The following is a 21,326-nucleotide window of genomic DNA, read 5'->3' as shown; positions in this document are numbered from 1 at the left end:
AGTGGCAAATATTTCTTGCATATTCAGGACGAGAACAAGTTCACATTAAATACAATAGGTATGTTGATACAATAGAGGCCATCTGGGATGATGGTCGGAGAAATTTGGACTGCCACTGGAAAATGAGGGTAAATTTGATAGGGACAGAAATTTTGCCTTGCAACAGGCCACCTAGGGACCCCTCAAAGAGTTGTTGCAAGGGTTCTTAACGTGCAAAGAGCATGGCACTCTCTTTACACGAGGCATCAGATTTAATGTCCCCCTTCTGACCGGACGTGTGCAAACTTGATACATCCCGCAAAGCCAAACGTACGACCCACTTTGGCAAGCGTTTTACTGCGGTCGGGAGAAGGCCAAGTGACCATACTTCTATACCCCAGTCACTCTTTGGGAATCGAATGATAATAAATCCACAGTAAATAGTATGCTAGCTTAAAAAGAGGAAGGATATGTATACACTGTCTTTTCTGTTCAAAATTATTAGGAGCAAGATGTATATATGCATTGAGTAATCAAAGTAGTACTTATTACACAAAAAAACTTTGGTTTGAACTTTAAACTGAACTGACATTTTCCTAAGCCATGTTGAACAAATGTATTGCGTCAAAATTTTGTATGAAGCCAGAAATTAAATATGCATGTCTAGTGTTTTGAATACTTGTCATGCTTGGATACATTAATATAGTCATAGGTTTAAATCAAAGAGCAGAATGCTCTGAGGGATATGATTGCCATTGTTTTCATTGACACATGTATAGCAGTTCTGCCAACTTCATGAACTTTTCATGAAGCAAATGCGTGAGATTTGGCCAAAATTGAAAAGATCAAGGAGAAAAAAAATAGATCAAAGGATAAGGCAGCAAAAAAGCGTAAACATGCGTGCATCTCACGCATTTCTGGCAGCCCTGGTATAGTTGGATAGTATTATTTTCTAAACTAATTCAAACATGCAAAATGTAATTTTTGTAATCTGAATAGTTACTCAATTTTAAAAATAGCCGATCCCGGATACAAGTGTATGAGCAATGTACTTATTGTGTTTTATTTTTGTACTATCAATTCCAAGTTTCCACAGCAGTCACTGAGAGTGAGAGAAGGTATTTCACTTCGTATCTAATCCCCGTTAATTCTAGGAGGAACCCCATTTCTAGCTCTTTAAATATTTAATTTCCTTTGGGTCAATGGGCATGACTCCTTTCCGTACACACTCCGCTATTCAAATCGCGATTGTTTTTAATATAATACGACGTTTATTCCACGTCTATTAAACAAGTCAATTTTTCTCGACGAGTTGTATTGTATTTTGATGGTAATTCAGTGGTTGTCGTTTGTTTATGTGTTACTATTTGTTTTTCGTTCATTTTTTAATATAAATAAGGCTGTTAGTTTTTCGCGTTTGAATTGTTTTACATTGTCATATTGGGGCCTTTTATAGCTGACTATGTGGTATGGGCTTTGTTTATTGTTGAAGGCCGTACGGTGACCTATAGTTGTTAATGTCTGTGTCATTTTGGTCTCTCGTGGACAGTTGTCTCATTGGCAATCATACCACATCTTCTTTTTTATATGTTACTTCTTTACACATTTTTTTTTTGGAAAAAGTTAAATCATTTCAATATCATTTCACTCGCTTTCAACCTCTGAAGATTACATTATCTATAATGTTACATTAAAAAATTTAGGACCCCTTTTCATATATTTGTTACCTTAATTTCAGCTGGTATTGTTTCTACCTGTTCAGAAACTTCTTTATATGTTGCTCCATGACCCCATACTTCATACAGAGACCTACAATATATACACTCTCAATATGTTAATAAGTTATTTGGGGGGGGGGGGGGGGGGTAATTTACTTGAAATTAATGTTATTATTAATGCAAGGACAAATTAACTTAGTAAACTATTAACAAAAGCTATTAATTCCTATATCCTGATAAGACCAAAAAAAAAAAAAAAAATCATCATCACTTAATTTTTCCTGTCAGAGTCTAACATATTTCAGCTGTGTCATTTAACTATGTGTAGTCTTGGACTGACCTACAATTTAAATTGCCTAACAGAAAAATGTTTACCAATAATGTGTGAAATAATGTTTGGGTTGATTTCTTTGAAGATGTTAAATAAACATTAATGATACAAAAATACCAAAAAAGACTTGTGTGGTAAATAGCCGTGAGTAGTCCTAACTAAGATATGAGGTTAACTTTTGTAACAAATATTTGTTGACGTACTTGATTAGGACGGTTCTGCTCATCAAATTTCTAGCTTCTTTCTCTGAATTCAGTTCTATCATCAGATATGGCGACTACAAAATAATAATTATCAAACTATACAGAGTTCAACTTCACTGTTTAACAATTGAACTTAATCATTAGGAGTAATTAGTATTAAAATAATTGCTAATTTTCTTTAATTTATGGTAATCACTGTTTTGAAACCACAACAAGATCAGCATATATATATACATTATTGGCAAAATCTTTCAGACTTTCGTTCTCAATGTTGTTCAACTTTTGTACTTTATTTGGCTTTTTAACATTTTTTAATTGTGCATGACACTGATTAGTCTTTTGTTTACAACAGGTTCTATTGTATTTATAAATCATAAATCGAGTATCTTTAAGAAGTTTGATATGTTTCTATCAAAAAAGTAACATAATCTTTCTCTTTAATGTGGGTCTCATTGGGGTATAAGCGTGACACGGGATTGCCAAATTTTTGTTAGTGTGACACGTGAAAGTCAAATTATTGTGTCGTGAAAACTGGAAATGAGGTCTTGCGGGACCCCGGAAATGACAAAAAAATGAGAATTACTTACGTACATAGTGTAAGCGGGATACAGGAACCTGACAAAACAGTAAGCGGGATCCAGGATCGGAACCCCCCCAATGAGACCGGTCACCCCCTTTAATAAGGTTGATTTTAGACACTTAAAATAATACCTTTTATGATCAAATTTATTTTCAAGACTTATAAAGTGAAATTATTAAATTTGAGTCTTCCATCATCATGATCATTTGTCATTATTTATGTTCATCAAGAAAAATAAGAAAATTTTAAATTCCTGAAACAAAATTGCAGAAAGCTTAACACTGCTTAAGGTGACTAGAAAGGGCTTAGTACAAAATAAAGTATCCACGAATATAACTCGACTTACAGTCTTTTTAAATATGACTTACACCAGGACTAGAACTATATTTATCTTCTGCCAGAGGTTTTGCAGTAAAACCAAACAATTCACTAATGGCTTTTATCTCCTGAAAAAATAAATGATAGCACATTCATTTTTTATGAATAAATATTGACTGTTTATAATAGACACATATAATGTACAAAATGTACATGTATTATATCAAGTAGTTCATACTTGTTTGAACCTGTCATCAGTAAGGAGTCTGTTGTTCAGTGGTCATTGGCGGATCCAGGGGGGTTAAGGGGTTGGAACCCCCTTTCGTTTTGGCTGATCAATGCATTTGAATGGGAGCATATAGTTTGAACCCCCCTTTACTCTGGGTTGGGACCCCCCCCCCCCCCCCCCCCCCTTTTCAAATGGCTGGGTCCGTCCCTGAGTGGTTGTTCGTTTGGTGTTATGATTTATAAGTGTTTCTCGTCTTTCATATAGATTAGACAGGGTGTTTCCTGTTTTTCTGAATTATTTACACTTACTCATTTGGGGCCTTTCATAGCTTGCTGTTCAGTGTGAGACAAGGCTCCATGTTGAAGGCCTTATAATGACCTTATAATTTTTACTTTTTACAAATTGAGACTTGGTTAAATCTCTCATCAATAATTATTTTGGCTTTTCAATTTATTTAAATGTTTTTTGGATCGTCCTATTTTCTTCAAAAGCCAAAAAAAATAATCATTTTCTCCTATGTTCTATTTTAGCCATAGGAGCTATGTTTCTTGACATACAAGGAAATAAAATATAAAATTTATACTAGATACTCTGAAACTCATTTAGTCTAAGTTTGGCTGAAATTGATACAGCAGTTTCAAAGGAGAAGATTTTTTAAAGTAAGTCAACATGATGAACAAATTGTGAAAAAAGTCTTTAAAGGGCAATAACTCCTTAAGGGGTCAATTGACAATTTTGGTCAAATTGACTTAATTGAAGATCTTACTTTGCTGAACATTATTTCTGTTTACAATTTATTTCTATCTATAATAATATTCAAGATAATAAACAAAAACAGCAAAATTTCCTTAAAATTATCAATTCAGGGGCAGCAACCCAACAACAGGTTGTCTGATTCATCTGAAAATTTCAGGGCAGATAGATCTTGACCTGATAAACAATATTACCCACGTCAGATTTGCTCTAAATGCTTTGGTTTTTGAGTTATAAGCCAAAAACTGCATTTGACCCCTATGTTCTATTTTTAGCAATGGCGACCATGTTTGTTGATAGATCATAACTTCTGATACAATTTACAAACTAGATACCCTAAGGAACATTCAGTTAAAGTTTGGAAGTATTTGGCCCAGTAGTTTCAGAGGAGAAGATTTTTGTAAAAGATTACTAAGATTTACGAAAAATGGTTAAAAATTGACTATAAAGGGCAATAACTCCTAAAGGGGTCAACTGACCATTTCCGTCATGTTGACTTATTTGTAAATCTTACTTTGCTGAACATTATTCCTGTTTACAGTTTATCTCTATCTATAATAATATTCAAGATAATAACCAAAAACAGCAAAATTTCCTTAAAATTACCAATTCAGGGGCAGCAACCCAACAACCGGTTGTCTGATTCATCTGAAAATTTCAGGGCAGATAGATCTTGACCTGATAAACAATATTATCCCATGTCAGATTTGCTCTAAATGCTTTGGTTTTTGAGTTATAAGCCAAAAACTGCATTTGACCCCTATGTTCTATTTTTAGCAATGGCGACCATGTTTGTTGATAGATCATAACTTCGGATACAATTTACAAACTAGATACCCTAAGGAACATTCAATTAAAGTTTGGAAGTATTTGGCCCAGTAGTTTCAGAGGAGAAGATTTTTGTAAAAGATTACTAAGATTTACGAAAAATGGTTAAAAATTGACTATAAAGGGCAATAACTCCTAAAGGGGTCAACTGACCATTTCCGTCATGTTGACTTATTTGTAAATCTTACTTTGCTGAACATTATTCCTGTTTACAGTTTATCTCTATCTATAATAATATTCAAGATAATAAACAAAAACAGCAAAATTTCCTTAAAATTACCAATTCAGGGGCAGCAACCCAACAACGGGTTGTCTGATTCATCTGAAAATTTCAGGGCAGATATATCTTCACCTGATAAACAATATTACCCCATGTCAGATTTGCTCTAAATGCTTTGGTTTTTGAGTTATAAGCCAAAAACTGCATTTGACCCCTATGTTCTATTTTTAGCAATGGCGACCATGTTTGTTGATAGATCACAACTTCGGATACAATTTATAAATTAGATACCCTAAGGAACATTCAGTTAAAGTTTGAAAGTATTTGGCCCAGTAGTTTCAGAGGAGAAGATTCTTGAAATAGTTTACAACGACAGACGACAACAGACGACGGACGACGACGAACGCCAAGTGATGGCTGAGCTCACTTGTCCCTTCGGGACAGGTGAGCTAAAAATGTGTGATGCAATCACTCTGAGTTGACTCATTGACAGTCAAATTTCCTTTCCAACATCATGAACATATATGTGTAGTCTCACTCTGATTTGTCTTTTTCTCTGTAGACATCAAATTAATCATTTGTAAAGTCAAAAACCTTTCATTTAGCATGTTTAGACTTTGTCTGAGGCCAAATAAAAATATATGTGTGGTTCCAGTAACCCTACCATCCCTACTTTTTCGGCTTAAAAATAGCCTACCCTAAAGATTTTATTGTCATTTTTCATTTAAGAATTGAATGCTGCTTTTTGTAAATTTATTGGGATGTAAAAGCGTTGACCGAAGTACATTTTGTATGAAGCGCGGAAGCGCTTCATACTAAAAATGTGCGCACGGTCAACGCTTTTACAACCCTAGAAAGTTACAAAAAGAAGCATTCAATACTTATAATTACATTTTTATTTTAGCTAGAATCATGAAGCCAAAAATAAAATATTGTTTGTTTCCCCTCACACGACCGACCCGGTAAAATCACCGCGACCCGAAAAATTTTATTGGCCATTCTTGTCCACTATTTTTTTTTGTTATGTTGGTTATTGGTGTTATCTTTCCGATGCTGTAGTCAAAGAGCGTTGGTTTTTGGTGATACCTTTATGATGCTGTAGTCAAGGAGCGTTTCAAATCAAGGAATTTTTGCAAAGAAGCGTCTACATGATTCGGAATCAAGGAAACAAAGCCACACGATTTTTGTGCAAGGGTGATCTTTTTTGAAAATAAAAAAAATCTGAAGCATCTTTCAACCCGCTGATTGCATCTTAATTTGTTGTGTATCTAACCTCTGTTCCATGAATCGTGCTTTAAAATCTATCTAGACTACTTACTTTGTCTTTGAACAGGTTGGGCACAAGTCAGGAAATGTGGGATACATGTATTCCCTGCTTTCAGGGAACGTCCCTGTTTTCTGGTGTAAAAAAAACCCCAGTTTAAATGGGATTTCCTTTTTCAATTTATGGCATGAACATTACAAAAGGGCACGTTTTAACGTTATACCTGCATCCGTAGAATTCGTAAATACTTATTAAAAGTATTTTAGGAAATACAAAACATGAATATAAAGTGAAGCCGTTTTTTTTTCTAGAACTCGAAAAAAAACATACAAATCTTTGTTTAGGAATCAATTGACCAAGCTGCATGATCCAGGTGTAACTGAACATAACTAAATTAATATGTTCACTTCTATTGAAAATTTTTATTCATTGAATTTTAATTCCCCAGTGATTAACATACATGTATCTTTTTGTCATCTCATAATTGATGACCAAGGTATGAATTGGTGAACAAAGGAATTGTTTTGTTGTGAGTTATGCATCAAATTTGACTTGAAATAAACTTGATTTTTTAACTAAAAAACACATGCTATCATTAAGCATTGTTATCAAAAGTAGAATATGCGCTTTTGTAGATTTCATTACATTAAATGAATAGGAAAAAAGGAGGTCTCTGTATACTGTTTTGTTTTAACACAAGAAAACTGGGGTGTACACTGAATTAGAATACAAGGAATACCCCACTTTTCTTGACTTGAGCCTTACCTGTTGAATTTTATACAAATTCAATATAGAAAACCATATCAAGGAATAAAATAAAATAATTTGCCTACCTACCTACACATACCCTAAAAACCTCAGTCGGGTGAGGGGAAACAAAGATATTTTTAATGTTGGCCTGAAAACACGATTTTTATCAAGTTTTCTTTTAATTTACCTGTGCACTTTATTGTGGGACCTCGTGTCATCATGAATGATAAATGTTATTGTCTAATACAATTGTTTCAGGAATAGCACGAGATGTGCAGTTGGCCAATCAGAATAACGTATTATAATGAAACATACATCTAATGTAATTATTAAGCAATGTTAAAGTCAGAATGTTGCTCTGATAGACTCAATGTAAAAAAAAAACATAAAATTAAAAAAAATCCCTACCTACCTTAACCCTTACATTTTTTCAGATGTAACTGAAACCACACATACTTTTTTATTTGGCCTGAGTTGGAATTACAATTGTTTTTGTTTATTTTAGTTGACTTCATAGACAACCAGTATAAAAAAAAAGGATAATTATAAACGTTCCAGTTGTCTTGCGCTTTATTCCATAACAGTAGATGTACAGAGTCACAGAGACCCTCGCTAGCAGTGTCCTGTGAAAACTGTTTAAATATGGAAAAATAAAGGGTGGCAGGTCGGTGAAGCTTACATGTACATAAATGAAGAGATAAATAAAAAATTAACAAATTGATACCCGATTTATATAATTCCAAGGCTGTTAGTTGGCACCAGAAGCAACGAAGCAGCGCATCTATTTAGGGCGGACAAATATCCACTTTTTGATATGGGACAAGCTATGACGTCCCACGGCCCCAGCTTGTCTGTCAAAACAGCCGTAGGACGTCAGAGTAATCGGAAACTAAGTTATCTCATACTACACAGATTGAAAACTGAAGGTAAAGGGCATTCATACCCTCCTTAACTCAATAAATGCATTAAGATTAAATTCTAAGGCATACAGGACATACAAATTTTCACTGTGAAAACCAAATTTCTAGCTTTATTCAGAGGGTTTTTTTCTTGGTCTGTCAGTGTTTGGAGAAGGACCACAAGGATGTGGAATGATTGAAAAACTTACAGCATGTCTGAAATCAACATGTTCATTTGCAAATTGCAACAGATACTTATTGATTTTGGTAGAATTTGATAAACATGTTTTATTTATGGGAGCTGACATCTTTGTTTACATCTGAAAGGAAGTGAGATAAGGGAGACAACTGCATGTAAAAAAAAGTAAAAATGGCTGGACAAGAAGTCTTATTTTGCAGCGTCATTAATCAATTACGATCGTCTCAAGATGCGCTTGTGACAGTGATACACTGGAATGTAATCTCAAGTGGATTTAAATGCTGTGGAATAGGAGATGATGAGGTGTTGTTTTCGGTGTTGTCAAAATTAATTCTATTTTCACTTTCTACTATTTCTACTTTCTCTTTGATTTTGTCTAAGAAAAAATAAAACACTGGACAATCAATGACAAGCTTCTGTATATGCAAAGAAGGAATAAATGAATGATTTGAACTACTGCCTAAGAAAAACTGACAGCAACATTAACTAAGACTATGCATGGCAACAAAAAAATCAACAAAGAACAGAAAATTTATAGTAACCAGTCCACAGGCACTTGTTTCTATCCATTGGAAGACCCACTATCAACATAAATATACGTTGATAGTGGGTCTTCCAATGGACAGAAACAAGTTACTGTGAACATGGTAACATGACATATATTCCATACTCAATTTTTAATGACATAGAAAGCTAAAGATTGAGCAACAGGAAATGCAACTGTCATGACAGTAATCTATGGTGCTCTGACAGGTAAGAAAATCCTGCTCAATATCAGTCAGAGATATAACTCTATAGGGTTATTCCAGGTAATAACTTGAGTGTGTTATTACAGATACTTTCACCTTAAATTTTCTAAATCTGTAATAACATATGCTTGTTATTTGTAAAATTATTTCATTTATAGTGGGCTCTAGGGAACTCTTGCGACTTTGCGCAGAAACTAAATGCATAGTCTTGATAACTAATTTTTTTATTAAATTAATACATTTTTGATTGACCATGGTGAGTTGAGGCTATTAAGAGATAAACTTAGCTGTGATAACAAGGCTTAGTTATTAAAGGAATGTAACTTATTATATAAGACACTTGGGAATTATTGAGAAACTTGCGCAGAACCTCATTACATGCTCTGGTCATTATTTCTTACAATAAATTAAACTACATTTTAATTAAGCATGATGTATGTTTGAGCAAATGCTTTGAAGTGATATAGAGAAGTTGTGATAACACCCTTAAGTTATTACAGGCATATTTTTTCTGTAATAACATGTAGGACTATGCAAAATTGGCAAACTATTAACTGTTATATCTTTAAATAGTTAAGTATACATATAGCAAAAAGTAGTATCAATAGAACTTTTATACATATTAACTAAACTAATGATGTATATTGTCCCTTTGAAACATGTAACATAGTACATATGTTATCACAGTTCTTTGATTTTTTTGTCCACAATCATGACAATAACAAATGTATGTTATTTTCCTGTAATATGTGTAATAACCCTAAAGAGTTATATATCCCTGACTGAATATTTTCCCAATGTAGTGTTGCTGATGGAAATTAGTACAATTATTGTTTGGTTCCTCCTGGTTATTCAGATTCCTATCACAATCAAGATGAGAGGACATTGCCATTATGGCAGATTTTACAATAAGAAGGAATTATTGTTTTTTTGTATCCATCAAAAAAGCAATTGCTGAAACTGTGAAACAGACTGTGTAATGGAGTAATGCATTATGTTATTGAATAAAATGTGTCTTTCTGAGTAAATAAAAATAAAAATTACTCTGTGCTTGTGTTTTTTGTTAGAATTAGAGGGTTTTCAATTTCAAAATATTGGACATGGAATAGACATCATGACCTACTTTACTGACATCCAGCTTATTTGGAGTGGAATTTTGAAGTATTATTTATAAGTTGAGCCTTATCACATGGACTTATATTTTAATAAAAAGTCTTCTTTTGTGTTTTAATCATAACTTTAAGGCAGATTTTTATTGGTAAAGGCTAAAAAAGGTAATTTAATAATATTGTTGCTAACGTCACGTCTTTTCCGTCCATTGTGGTATGTCACGATCGCAATTTTCTTGTTGGTTCTCAGACAGGCAATTGTAGTTATTTTTATCCCGGGTTTTATAAATAATTGAAAATAGCAATCATATTAAATTTGGATGACGTAAGGGGGTCAAAGGACTTGAGGAATCAATATCATTGGCTGTTTTATTTTTTGCGAACGTTACTACTTGAGGTTTCCGTCCAAATCAGTGTCACGTGAGCAACATATATTTAGATCTGTAACTCTCCTGTATAGGAGTTACGATATCGCCCTTTGCAGAATTAGATTCGGAGTCAGTTCCTTCACATGATGGGGTAGCAAAGAAGGTTAGTTGTATGTAATATCGTTACAAGAGGACCTTAAATGTATTCCGTCCATCAAAAAGACGTTCGCAACAAAACGTAATGTCATGATAGTAGATGTTGCTAATGTTACTATTACGAATTGGTTTCATGTGTATTCATTTGATATAAAGTACACCTGCAAATGACATTCTGTATATTTAGAAATTCTAAACCAGACTGTACAATTTTATTACTCCAGGCATATATTAAACATCACTGTGTGCATACATTTGAACTTTTAAAGATGTTGTTGCTCATGTTACATGTCCAAATGTCGCTAACGTTACTTATTTTTGTCTCCGTCACGTTAGCAACATGAAAGTAGGAGACAGAACACAATACTGTAAAATCTGCCTTATGCTACTACAATTTGAACATAAATTTGGTCATCTGTTACACAGACATGACAGATGTTCCATATTAAAACAGTCAACAAATCATGAAAATCATGATCATGATTGAATCTATAATACTTGTTATATAATCATCAACATGATCAACACTTTCACACTCTAATGTACCGTATCTTAGATCTTTCCTTAAATCTTAGACATTGAACATAGATGTATGATACAGAAACTTGCAATTGTCCATCATTGAAGGCTTCTCATCCATAACATTCATGAAATATTTGCCACTGCCTGGATGTGATTGCTTTACCATGTTTACATTTTGTTTGGGGTTACAATAACATTGAGGTTTACCCCACATATCATTGCATATATGCTAAAATTGAAATATTAAATTTAAGTATTTATGTAATTCCATATTCATTCTGGTGTGTTGAATATCTAGTATAAGACATATCATAATCTTGTGTATCCATGTACCCTCACACTTGTGTCTTTATATAATTGAGAAGAAGTGCCTAGGGTAGAATAGTCATATAATTTACTTCAAAAGAACTGATGAAATTACTATGACTGCAGGAAAGGATTGTCTTAACAAAAGTAATCAAATTTATAACATGTATAGTTAAATTTAATTTATCTCTGATATAGAACTATTTATCATGTTTATTATTTTATACTATTGTCATTGATTGTCAGAAAGCAAAGAATCAGAAGAAGAGTGAAATGTTACCAAATGGTTGGAATGCTAATCAAGACATGTATACCCTGAGATACAAGGATTCATCAGAAAAAGTCCACATACTAAAGATTATGAGAGTTGACGAAGATTTACTGGTCCATTTCATGGTTAGTATATTAAATTTTATTTACTAGTACAAGTAAAAATTAATGTAATGCGGTCCCTAATTGGCATGTTTAAATATTACTTACGAATTTAGTCACAATATTTAATTCCTGAAATAAATACTACATCATAATAATTATTCACATACCTCAATGGTCAAGTTACATATTGCAATGGCACTGCATTGCGTTCAAATACAGTAATTTAATTGACTGTTATTCATGAATTATTGCAATAAAATTATAAAGTTGCTGTCTAAAAATAGTTTAGCGCTGTCATTTGTTCATGTAGTTTTCATCTGTAAACATGTTGGATTACATGCAAACGTTTTGTTCTGTTTGACTGTGAGCCATGACAGGTCATGCTGAAATTTTACAATTATAGAAATGTAAAGGGTTGGATTGCATTTTTATTATATATTGATTGTTCCAAAATTCTAAACACACACCTGATATATGTGTTGTCAATTGTCATATTTATTAAGTTGAAATAAAGCATACCGGTAATATACAATAAGAAAGTGTTGAATGATTGCCATGAGACTTGACTTGCCATCATGTCTGCCAATGTCAAAGTAACATGGATTTTAGCATTTATACTACTTGAAGATCACAGTTTTGCCATCAATGATGAGCTACCCATACCACAAAGTCAGCTGTAAATTAGTGACAAATTTTGAAACAAGACATGAAAGTAGCATTTTTGTATACACTATTTTGCTATTAAGACTCCTAGAACATGTAGAATCAAAAAGTTAAGTTTAATTTTTCTAAGTTCATGTATTTATAACTTAAATTGTTCATTGAGTTTTTAGGATATTAAATCTGAGAAGGTGACAAGTATAAATATCAGCACAACAGACTATACAACTGGTGACCTGTCCTCTTTTGATGAGTAAGTATCAGAACAGTAAAGCTGTACAACTGGTGACCTGTAATCTTTTGACCTGCTATAGGCACATATGTAAAGCAAAATATTGTCCTAGGAAATATTGTACCACAAGACTATATTTCATAACTATATATATATATATATATCATGAAATATTGTCCTCGTCTATGGAAAAATGTCCAGAGTAGGAAAAATTTTCATAGCGAAATTTTGTCTGTATAAAGACAATATTTCACAGATGAATGCTATGGAATTTTGTCTTGTTAAAGGGAGGTTATATTTTGTGTGAATTGACAATATTTCACAGATAAATACTATGAAATTATGTCCTGTTAATGGGAGGTTATATTTTGATTATATTTTGTGAGTATTGATACAATATTTCATAGACAGATTGTCATGGAATTTTGTATCATGAAGGGGAGGTTATCAACATATATTCATGTTAGAAAAGGTATATAGGATATTTTTCCTGCAACACGTGCCTCACTTGTATATGTTTACAAAATAAGTGATTGTCAGTTCATTACTTATATTTGTACAGTAAACTGTAATAAAATGAATATACATTAGACAGTTCTTTAATCTATAATTAACCATTTGTAATGTATCTATATGCAAATTTGAAACTCACTATTAGTAATAATATAAATTCCTTACTATACAAAACAATTTCAGTCATAAATCTAAAAATGTGCATGCTGCATGCTTGTGTACTATTTCTAATTGTGTAATGATTCGATTAAAGAAATTTTCAAAGTATTGTCATGAACAGAATTTCACAGTGAAATATTGTCCAGAAGGAGGTGACAAAATTTCATGGACAAGGACACTAGTTCATAATGAAAATGACACTAGTTCATAATGAAATGGGGGACAATATTTTATGTTACACATGTAATGACTGGGAGGTTTGTGTCAAACATTTCCATAAATGTAATTAAGCATTGATAATAAAACTGTCTAAGGCAAAATCCTCTCTTATTTGTAGAATTATATTCCTTAATACAGGGTTGAGTTCAATATCGTAGCAGCTACGTAGCGGCTACGTAGCTGCTTTCAATATTTATGTAGCAGTTAGTCTATAGCTACACGTTCAATAGTCAAAATCTACGTAGCACTACGTAGCAGCTACGATATTGAACGTGGCCCAGATCTAACAATTTATAATCTCCTTGATATAGATTTAACTATGTATTATCTTCGTTAACACAAATCTATCTATTTAATGTTCTATTGACTTTTAAATATGATCACAGAAGTAAGACACTTACTATCAAACAAAGTCTAAAATGGTGTACTATAGGTCATCATACATCAACAATAAGTGAAAGCCAATTCATTAAATATCTTGTAAAAGACGGAACATGGCAAAATGTGAAAAAATTCAAATGAAAAAAATATCAGTTCTTTAGTCAACATTTACGTTATGATAAAGTTGTTAAATTTGGCAAATAAATACAGAAATAAATTGATTTTAAATGAATCTGTCTATTTCAGAGCATTTAAACATTTGGACAAGCTTACAAAGCAGTTAAAGAAAGAGATAATTGATGAAATAACAAAATCCTCAAGGTCAGGAAGTTCATCTGAACCTTCAAGTTCAAGGCCACAGAGGTCAAGGTTACATGATGACCATGACCCTTTACGTGTGCCACCTAGACATCCACATAGACAACCTGTTCCTGGATGGTGAGTTTGAAGGGTTATTGTTGCTATGTCAAGGTTTCATGTTAGACCATTATACATAAAAACAACCTGGCACTGTGGCTTCCTCCAACAATAAAAACTGGCCGCCTTGAAATAACCCAAAAGCGGTGCTTAAAGTGGCATTAAAACACAAAAAATCAAATCAATCATAAAAACAATATTGCTGATTCATTATGATTTCTTAGATACCAATTTTTGTGGAATTTGTTGGTACAGGTGGACCATGTATTCCAAAGTTACAAATTTACTTTATGCATTGAACTTTTTCCTATTTAATTAGACAACATAACATAACAAAGTAATTCTATAAAAGTATTTAAATGAAGTGTTTTTAGAACTACGTCGTTTTTAAAAAGCTGGAACAAATTTAAGTTCAGTACTTTTCATTGGTCTCCCTAAGAAACACTAAAATTCTTGCCGATGAAGTCGGGATCCATAAACAAAATTACATGCATGAATTTAAGGCCTAAAAAAATAATGTGTTTCCGATCACCCCCTTGAAATTTTTAAGGGACGGTAGGAAGGGATTTTTTTTTTTTTTTTTTTTTTAATATTATGCTTCATTGCTGTCTCGGTTTTGTTTAAAGGCATGGACACTTTGTTCATTGCTTAAGACCATTTGACAATTTTCAAGATTATTGTGTGAGTTTTTATCAGCCTTTAATAGTTTACCCCCTTTTAAAATACCCCTGAAAAAAAAACTAAGTCCAAACCTAAAAAAAATTTGGGCAGCACTTCCCCTAGGAAATTAGCTTTTTAAACCCAATTCCCCTATTTCAGGACCAAAAGTTTGGGATTGTCAGAGAAAGAAATTGAGAAGATGTGGGGCAGATATATTTATTTGTAATTCTTAGGTGTTATATGTCCCAACTATAGAAGTAGAGAAGTGAAACATTTATGTTGGCTGGTTTGTGTATCTGTGTTTTTCTATGTTGTGATGTTATGCTATTGTTTCAGAAAAAAGGAGAAGGTTTCCATCCATTAAAACATTTAATCCCGCTGCAAATGTTTGCACCTGTCCTAAGTCAGGAATCTGATGTACAGTAGTTGTCGTTTGTTTATGTAATTTATACGTGTTTCTCATTTCTCATTTTTTAAAAATTTTATATAGATTATCAGACCGTTGGTTTTCCCGTTTGAATGATTTTACACTAGTAATTTTGAGGCCCTTTATAGCTTGTTGTTTGGTGTGAGCCAAGGCTCCGTGTTGAAGGCCGTACATTGACCTATAATGGTTTACTTTTTTTTAACTTGTTATTTGGATGGAGAGTTATCTCATTGGCACTCACACCACATCTTCCTATATCTATCTGTCTGTCAGTTTGTAGCAACACAAAATTAAAACTTATTTTAAATTGTTAAAAAAAGGTTAGAGGAATAGTTTGAAAATGACATTGCTCGAAATATCTCTTTGTTATTAAATTTCAATTTGCTAAATAAAGAAAATCAGAATAGTGACAGCTGCTATTAAGTGATAATCTATTTATAGGAATGATCCAGATGATCCATTTTCAGTCGGTAGAGGTGACCTTGACCCCTTTGGTAGAACTGGAGGAGGTATGGTGTTTGATCCGTTCCATCCGGGTGGTAGAAGAGGGGGACCAGATCCTAGTGCTGGTCTTCCTGGTAGATTACCAAGGTAATGTAACCAGTAGAAAATTAAAGAGTGAAATATTTTAATGCAGCAAGTCTTTATTTTGTATTTTTTTGTGATATAGCCTTTTTTGTGCAGATACAATGATGAGCAATCATCAATCAAAATTTATACACTAAAATTCACCGTTTCAGAATCTAATGCATTCTGGGTAATATTTTCAAAAGTGTACACCAAAGCGTGGTGATTGGTTTAAAACATCCTAAACAATCGAAATTCAACCAATGACGTAACGTAATTTTCATTTTGGGGTACGGACAATGCAATTACCCATAGTCCTTTAGATTCTGAAACGGCCAATTGACAGACTTTTAAAATTTCTCTCTGTCAAATTCAGTTGAACAGCAATAAAATTTAGGTACCAGGTACCATTCCCTTGGTGTAAATTTTTTTTAAAGGTGTCACACATAATTGTTAATCATGGGCACTTTTTCAACCTTACTTACACAAGTTATTTTACACAGGACATGCAGTTGTGCATCTGCTATTTTTGATTTTTAATCTGAGTCATTACTGGAGTTTCCATTAGGGCTGTTCAAAATTTAAATGCATTGGGGATTAGAGACAAATTTTTTAGACCCCAAACCACCAATAACAGGAAATTTTCATTTTGCTTTTCTTACAAAATTCTGAAGAAAATGCAACCATTCATAATTTATTAATTTGAGTACTATGACCCTCCTCCCATGTGTTTAAATCTGGAACATGTCATGTTTATATAAAGCCAACTGACATGTTCTAGAATCAGATCATTGGTTTTCCTATATTACTTTCATGTATTAAGGTGGTACCCAACACTTCAACTAAAATTAATTTGGCTCGTTTAATTTTTCTTAAAATTTTGACAAAGTATTTACTTTGACCCTTTTACAAAAATATAAAAATTTCAAAAAATTAGAACCAACGGTTTTATCAGAAAAATTACGCTGGTTATATAGCAGTTTGACAAACACTTGTTTTGATCATTGAGAAGCTTAATATTCCCTTAACAACACAATGTAATTAAAATGTTTAGCTGATTTTACAGAGTTATCTCCCTGTAGTGTTAGGTACCACCTTACCGGTAATTATTGAAATCAAAATTTGTGGCGGAAATATTATGCTACTGATATAAATTATTAATTTTTTTTTCAGAGGAGCCGTTCCACCTGGTGCTCGATTTGATCCCTTTGGTCCACCTGGAACTGGTCCAGGGTGAGTTTTCCTATGTTAAAAATTTATTAGTTAAGGATATTTCTGTATTGTGCATGAACATTGAAAGTTCTTCATCCAAAAAATTAATCACTCTTCTGATTTCTTGAATTCTTTTTTTTATATAAACATGATAACCAGCATTCAATTCTTATATTTTGGAATAATCTTCAAGAAAAAAAAGATAAAAAAAATATATGCTATATATAAAAAGTCTGGATATAAGTCAACGATATTTCTTACTATTTCTTACAAGGGTGCTATATATAAGTATTTATGTATAAAAACTTTTAAAATGTCTAGTTTTGTCCCAGATATTGAACTTAAAATGTCTAGTTTTGTCCCAGATATTGAACCCTGCTATGTGTTTTATTGAAACATATTGTCTATTTCAGACCTGATCCTGATCACCTGCCACCACCAGGATATGATGACATGTTTATGTGAGAGAGATCTGCTAAAAACAAGACATTTTATTGGTTGTATTCATGTTAAATTCCTTATTAAAGTTATAGTTGATTATAGTATATAAGTTGTTTTCTTGTGACAACAGTGTCAAGGAAACTGTTTTACTCCGCTCAGTATCTATATTTACTTCAATCCTTTTCTTTTGAATCCTTTATATAGTACTTCATTTGAAACACTTAAGTCTTGGGAATATTTGTATGGAACTTCATATAACTTGTTTCCAATAAAAACAAGAGTGTGTCCATAGTAGATATAGGAAGATGTGGTGTGAGTGCCAATTAGACAACTCTCCATCCAAATAACAATTTAAAAAAGTAAACCATTATAGGTCAACTTACGGCTTTTAACACGGAGCCTTGGCTCACGCCGAACAACAAGCTATAAAGGGCCTCAAAATTACTAGTGTAAAACCATTCAAACGGGAAAACTAACGGTCTAATCTATATAAAATTAAAAAACGAGAAACACGTATAAATTACATAAACAAACGAAAACTACTGTACATCAGATTCCTGACTTAGGACAGGTGCAAACATTTGCAGCGGAATTAAACGTTTTTCTGAAACAATAGCATAACATCATAGTACACAGATGTCAATTCAGGCCTTTTATAGCCACATATTCTTGCTATAGGGTATGGGTTTTGGTCATTGTTGAAGCCAGTACAGTGACCTACAGTTGCTTAATTTCCAAGTCTTTTGGTATCTGGTGGACAGTTGTCTCATTTGCAATATTACCACATCTATATACATTATTATTATATTATTATATTGATGTTTTGGGAGGCGACTTTCCTGATATGGAACTTGCTCCCTATATACATTTGAAATATACATTGCTTAAGTACTTTAAGGAAAATCTTACGGTCATGAACCGACCAATTAATAAGACAAGAGTGTACATGCTGAAATGTCTTGCCTGTTTTCCTTTATTTAGAAGGTTTTACTACAAGCATCACATACACTCAACATTATCAATGTTAAATGAAAATGACATCACAGTCTGAGGAGCCATACCAGACAGACATGGACGACTTACAATCATTCCATACACCAAATAAAGTGGTCATATTGCTTACAGTACCGGAGAAACAGACAAACCAAAATCTTAACATTGACCAATGAAGCATGAAAATAAAAAGTAAAATCACAAAAATACTGAACTCTAAGGAAAATTCAAAAAGGAAAGTCCCCAATCAAATGGCAAAATCAAAAGTTCAAACACATCAAACAAATGGATAACAACTGTCATATTCCTGACTTGGTACAGGCATTTTCTTATGTAGAAAATGGTGGATTGAACCTGGTTTTATAGCTAGCTAAACCTCTCACTTGTATGACAGTTGTATCGAAAATGAGGTAAAGGTCATATGAACCCTGCCAGACATACATGCACATCTTACAATCATTTATACACAAAATATAGTTGACCTATTGCATTGTTTATAGCATCTGATAAACTGACAAAATTACGAAACTTATTACTGACCAATGAACCATGAAAATAAGGTCATGGTCATATGAATCCTGTACACCCTACAAAATGTTCCATACACTAAATATAATTTACCTATTGCTTAATATATTGGGGAAATACACAAAACCAAAGCTAAATACTATCCAATCAACCATGAAAATGAGGTCAAGGTCATATGACACCTGCCAGTTTGACATGTACACATTACATTTTTTATATACACTAAATATAGTAAATATATTGCTGATAGTATCTGAAATATAACCATACCATCTTAACCTTGTTCACTGATCCATGAAATAAGGTTGAGGTCAAGTAAAATTGTATAACAGACATGAGGGCCTAACAAGGTATGCAGATACCAAATACAGTTATCCTATTACTATTAGTAAGAATAACAATACAACAGCACTTTTTGAAGTATTAAGGAAGCTGGCTTGTCACGTTTTGGATATTTTGTCAGATTTTCGGAATCCTCTGGTTTTATCCATTTGAATGCCTTGCAAAAATTTGCCCGGTGACCCCCATTTTTCTTTTTGTAAATCTTTTACATGTACAATAATAAGCCATCTGTAAAAGTCTTATAAAATTTTAATTACTTTTTAACAGTTTTTGAGAACTTCACTATGTCAATACTAAAGCTATGAAAAGTCAAGAGAGAATATTTTACCGCCAAAATTTTAATGGCTAATATCTCGAAAACAAGCACGGTGACCTATATATTTTTTTTGCTCTGTTGATTCCTTTATTAATCCCCTATCAATATAAACTAGTGTTTTAAAAAGTTAATTACTTTGAAACTGAGAAGTGAACTACCTTAATAGTACCATGAAAAATGTGGTTGAGGGCAAAAAACATGATTTATACCAGTCATAAACTTAACAATATAAGGCATCTATATACACAGTATGAACATGATGAAGCATCCAGTTTTTCTACCTGAAATGTCAAACCTCTTAAGTAGTTAAAGCTGCCTCTGCTGAACCACTATAGATCCAATTGTTTCGCTTTCTGCCACAAGTTGCAGGGAAAACACATTTCCGTTGTAACACTGAATACAGTACTACTGAATAAACAAAACAAAAATAAAACTATGCTTTAATAAAGAAAACAATTTATAACAAAGATCAATACATAATTCTACACAAATCCAATCTGATTAAAACACAGATCCTGTGTCCACCCTTTGAGGATCTGACAAAACTGGGTTCTACTTTCTGTTTTAAAGTTATTTTTTGGGATTCCATAGTATTGTTGTGATGATACACCTTCAAAATTTTGAAAGCATTGGCTGATGTTATAATAACCTGCCACTCTTATTTCACAAAAAGTCTTACTTGAAAAATGTTTAAGTCATGAACATTTATACCTATTCGGTCTATGTTTTGTTCACATTGTTGTCAAAATAATGGAATTTTTATTCAACTGTCATAAAAGTGAGATGTTTAGCTAGCTATAAAACCAGGTTCAATCCATCATTTTCTACATAAGAAAATGCCTTTAACAAGTAAGGAAAATGAAAGTTTTCCATTCATTTGAGCTTTTGATATTGCCACTTGATTATAATTATTCCGTTTCAAATTTTCATTGGAATTCAGTACTTTTATTTTTATATCTTTTTCAGTATAACTTATGACCAACTCTAGTTTAATGGCAAGTTTTTTTTTGTGAAAAGATCCCCTGAACAGAAAGTAGAATAGGGTGTTGTAAGATCCTTGTGGACAAAGCGTGGACACAGAATCTATATTTAAATCTGATTAACACAAATCAATCTCAATATTGCATCATCCCATTGTTCACTATACTGTACAAGATATTTTTAGCAGTATATTTGATAAGGGCTATTCCACTAAAATGAATGTGGGAGGATAGGAAGGGAAGTTCAAAATATTAAATGTGGGTCATGCGTCTTTTTTTCAGTAGAGGTCTATTACAATTATGCAAAATTATCTAAAAATTGGTTCTTGGTTGAAGGGATATTTTGAAAGTCCCTTCCTACCCTCCCACATTATTGTAATGGAATAGCCCTAAAGGTGTATATTACATTTGAGCTAATTAAAA

General features: G+C 32.7%; 2 protein-coding genes across 2 annotated transcripts in view; one reads left to right on the top strand and one right to left on the bottom strand.

Moving 5' to 3' along the window:
- The window catches only part of LOC143053408 (tRNA (guanine(10)-N(2))-methyltransferase TRMT11-like), a 54,365-nt gene extending 45,944 nt beyond the window's left edge, over positions 1-8,421 (bottom strand). Inside the window, exons 1-4 of the mRNA XM_076226208.1 lie at positions 8,282-8,421; positions 3,180-3,257; positions 2,232-2,305; positions 1,707-1,788 (exon numbers count right to left, since the gene is read on the bottom strand). Coding sequence (XP_076082323.1) covers positions 1,707-1,788; positions 2,232-2,305; positions 3,180-3,257; positions 8,282-8,380 — 333 coding nt within the window. The 5' untranslated portion in view covers positions 8,381-8,421. The remainder of the gene's footprint in view (positions 1-1,706; positions 1,789-2,231; positions 2,306-3,179; positions 3,258-8,281) is intronic.
- On the top strand, positions 8,417-17,845 carry LOC143053409 (proteasome inhibitor PI31 subunit-like). Its single transcript, XM_076226209.1, has 7 exons — positions 8,417-8,574; positions 11,728-11,877; positions 12,690-12,769; positions 14,267-14,458; positions 15,966-16,115; positions 17,265-17,324; positions 17,717-17,845. The coding sequence occupies exons 1-7, from the start codon at positions 8,443-8,445 to the stop codon at positions 17,766-17,768; spliced, it is 816 nt and encodes a 271-aa protein (XP_076082324.1). The 5' UTR covers positions 8,417-8,442; the 3' UTR covers positions 17,769-17,845.
- Positions 17,846-21,326: the final 3,481 nt, after the last annotated feature.

This window comes from Mytilus galloprovincialis, chromosome 12 (genome assembly GCF_965363235.1).
Source record: "Mytilus galloprovincialis chromosome 12, xbMytGall1.hap1.1, whole genome shotgun sequence".
NCBI classification, from domain to species: domain Eukaryota; kingdom Metazoa; phylum Mollusca; class Bivalvia; order Mytilida; family Mytilidae; genus Mytilus; species Mytilus galloprovincialis.
This window is presented reverse-complemented; position numbering and strand designations above follow the sequence as displayed.

What these genes read in the sequence shown, in the direction of transcription:
- LOC143053409 (XM_076226209.1), top strand. Translation starts at nt 8,443, where the DNA reads ATGGCTGGACAAGAAGTCTTATTTTGCAGCGTCATTAATCAATTACGA. An exon ending in GACCTGTCCTCTTTTGATGA is followed by an intron (nt 12,770 to 14,266) that starts GTAAGTATCAGA and finishes TGTCTATTTCAG; the next exon opens with AGCATTTAAACATTTGGACA. An exon ending in CTTCCTGGTAGATTACCAAG is followed by an intron (nt 16,116 to 17,264) that starts GTAATGTAACCA and finishes TTTTTTTTTCAG; the next exon opens with AGGAGCCGTTCCACCTGGTG.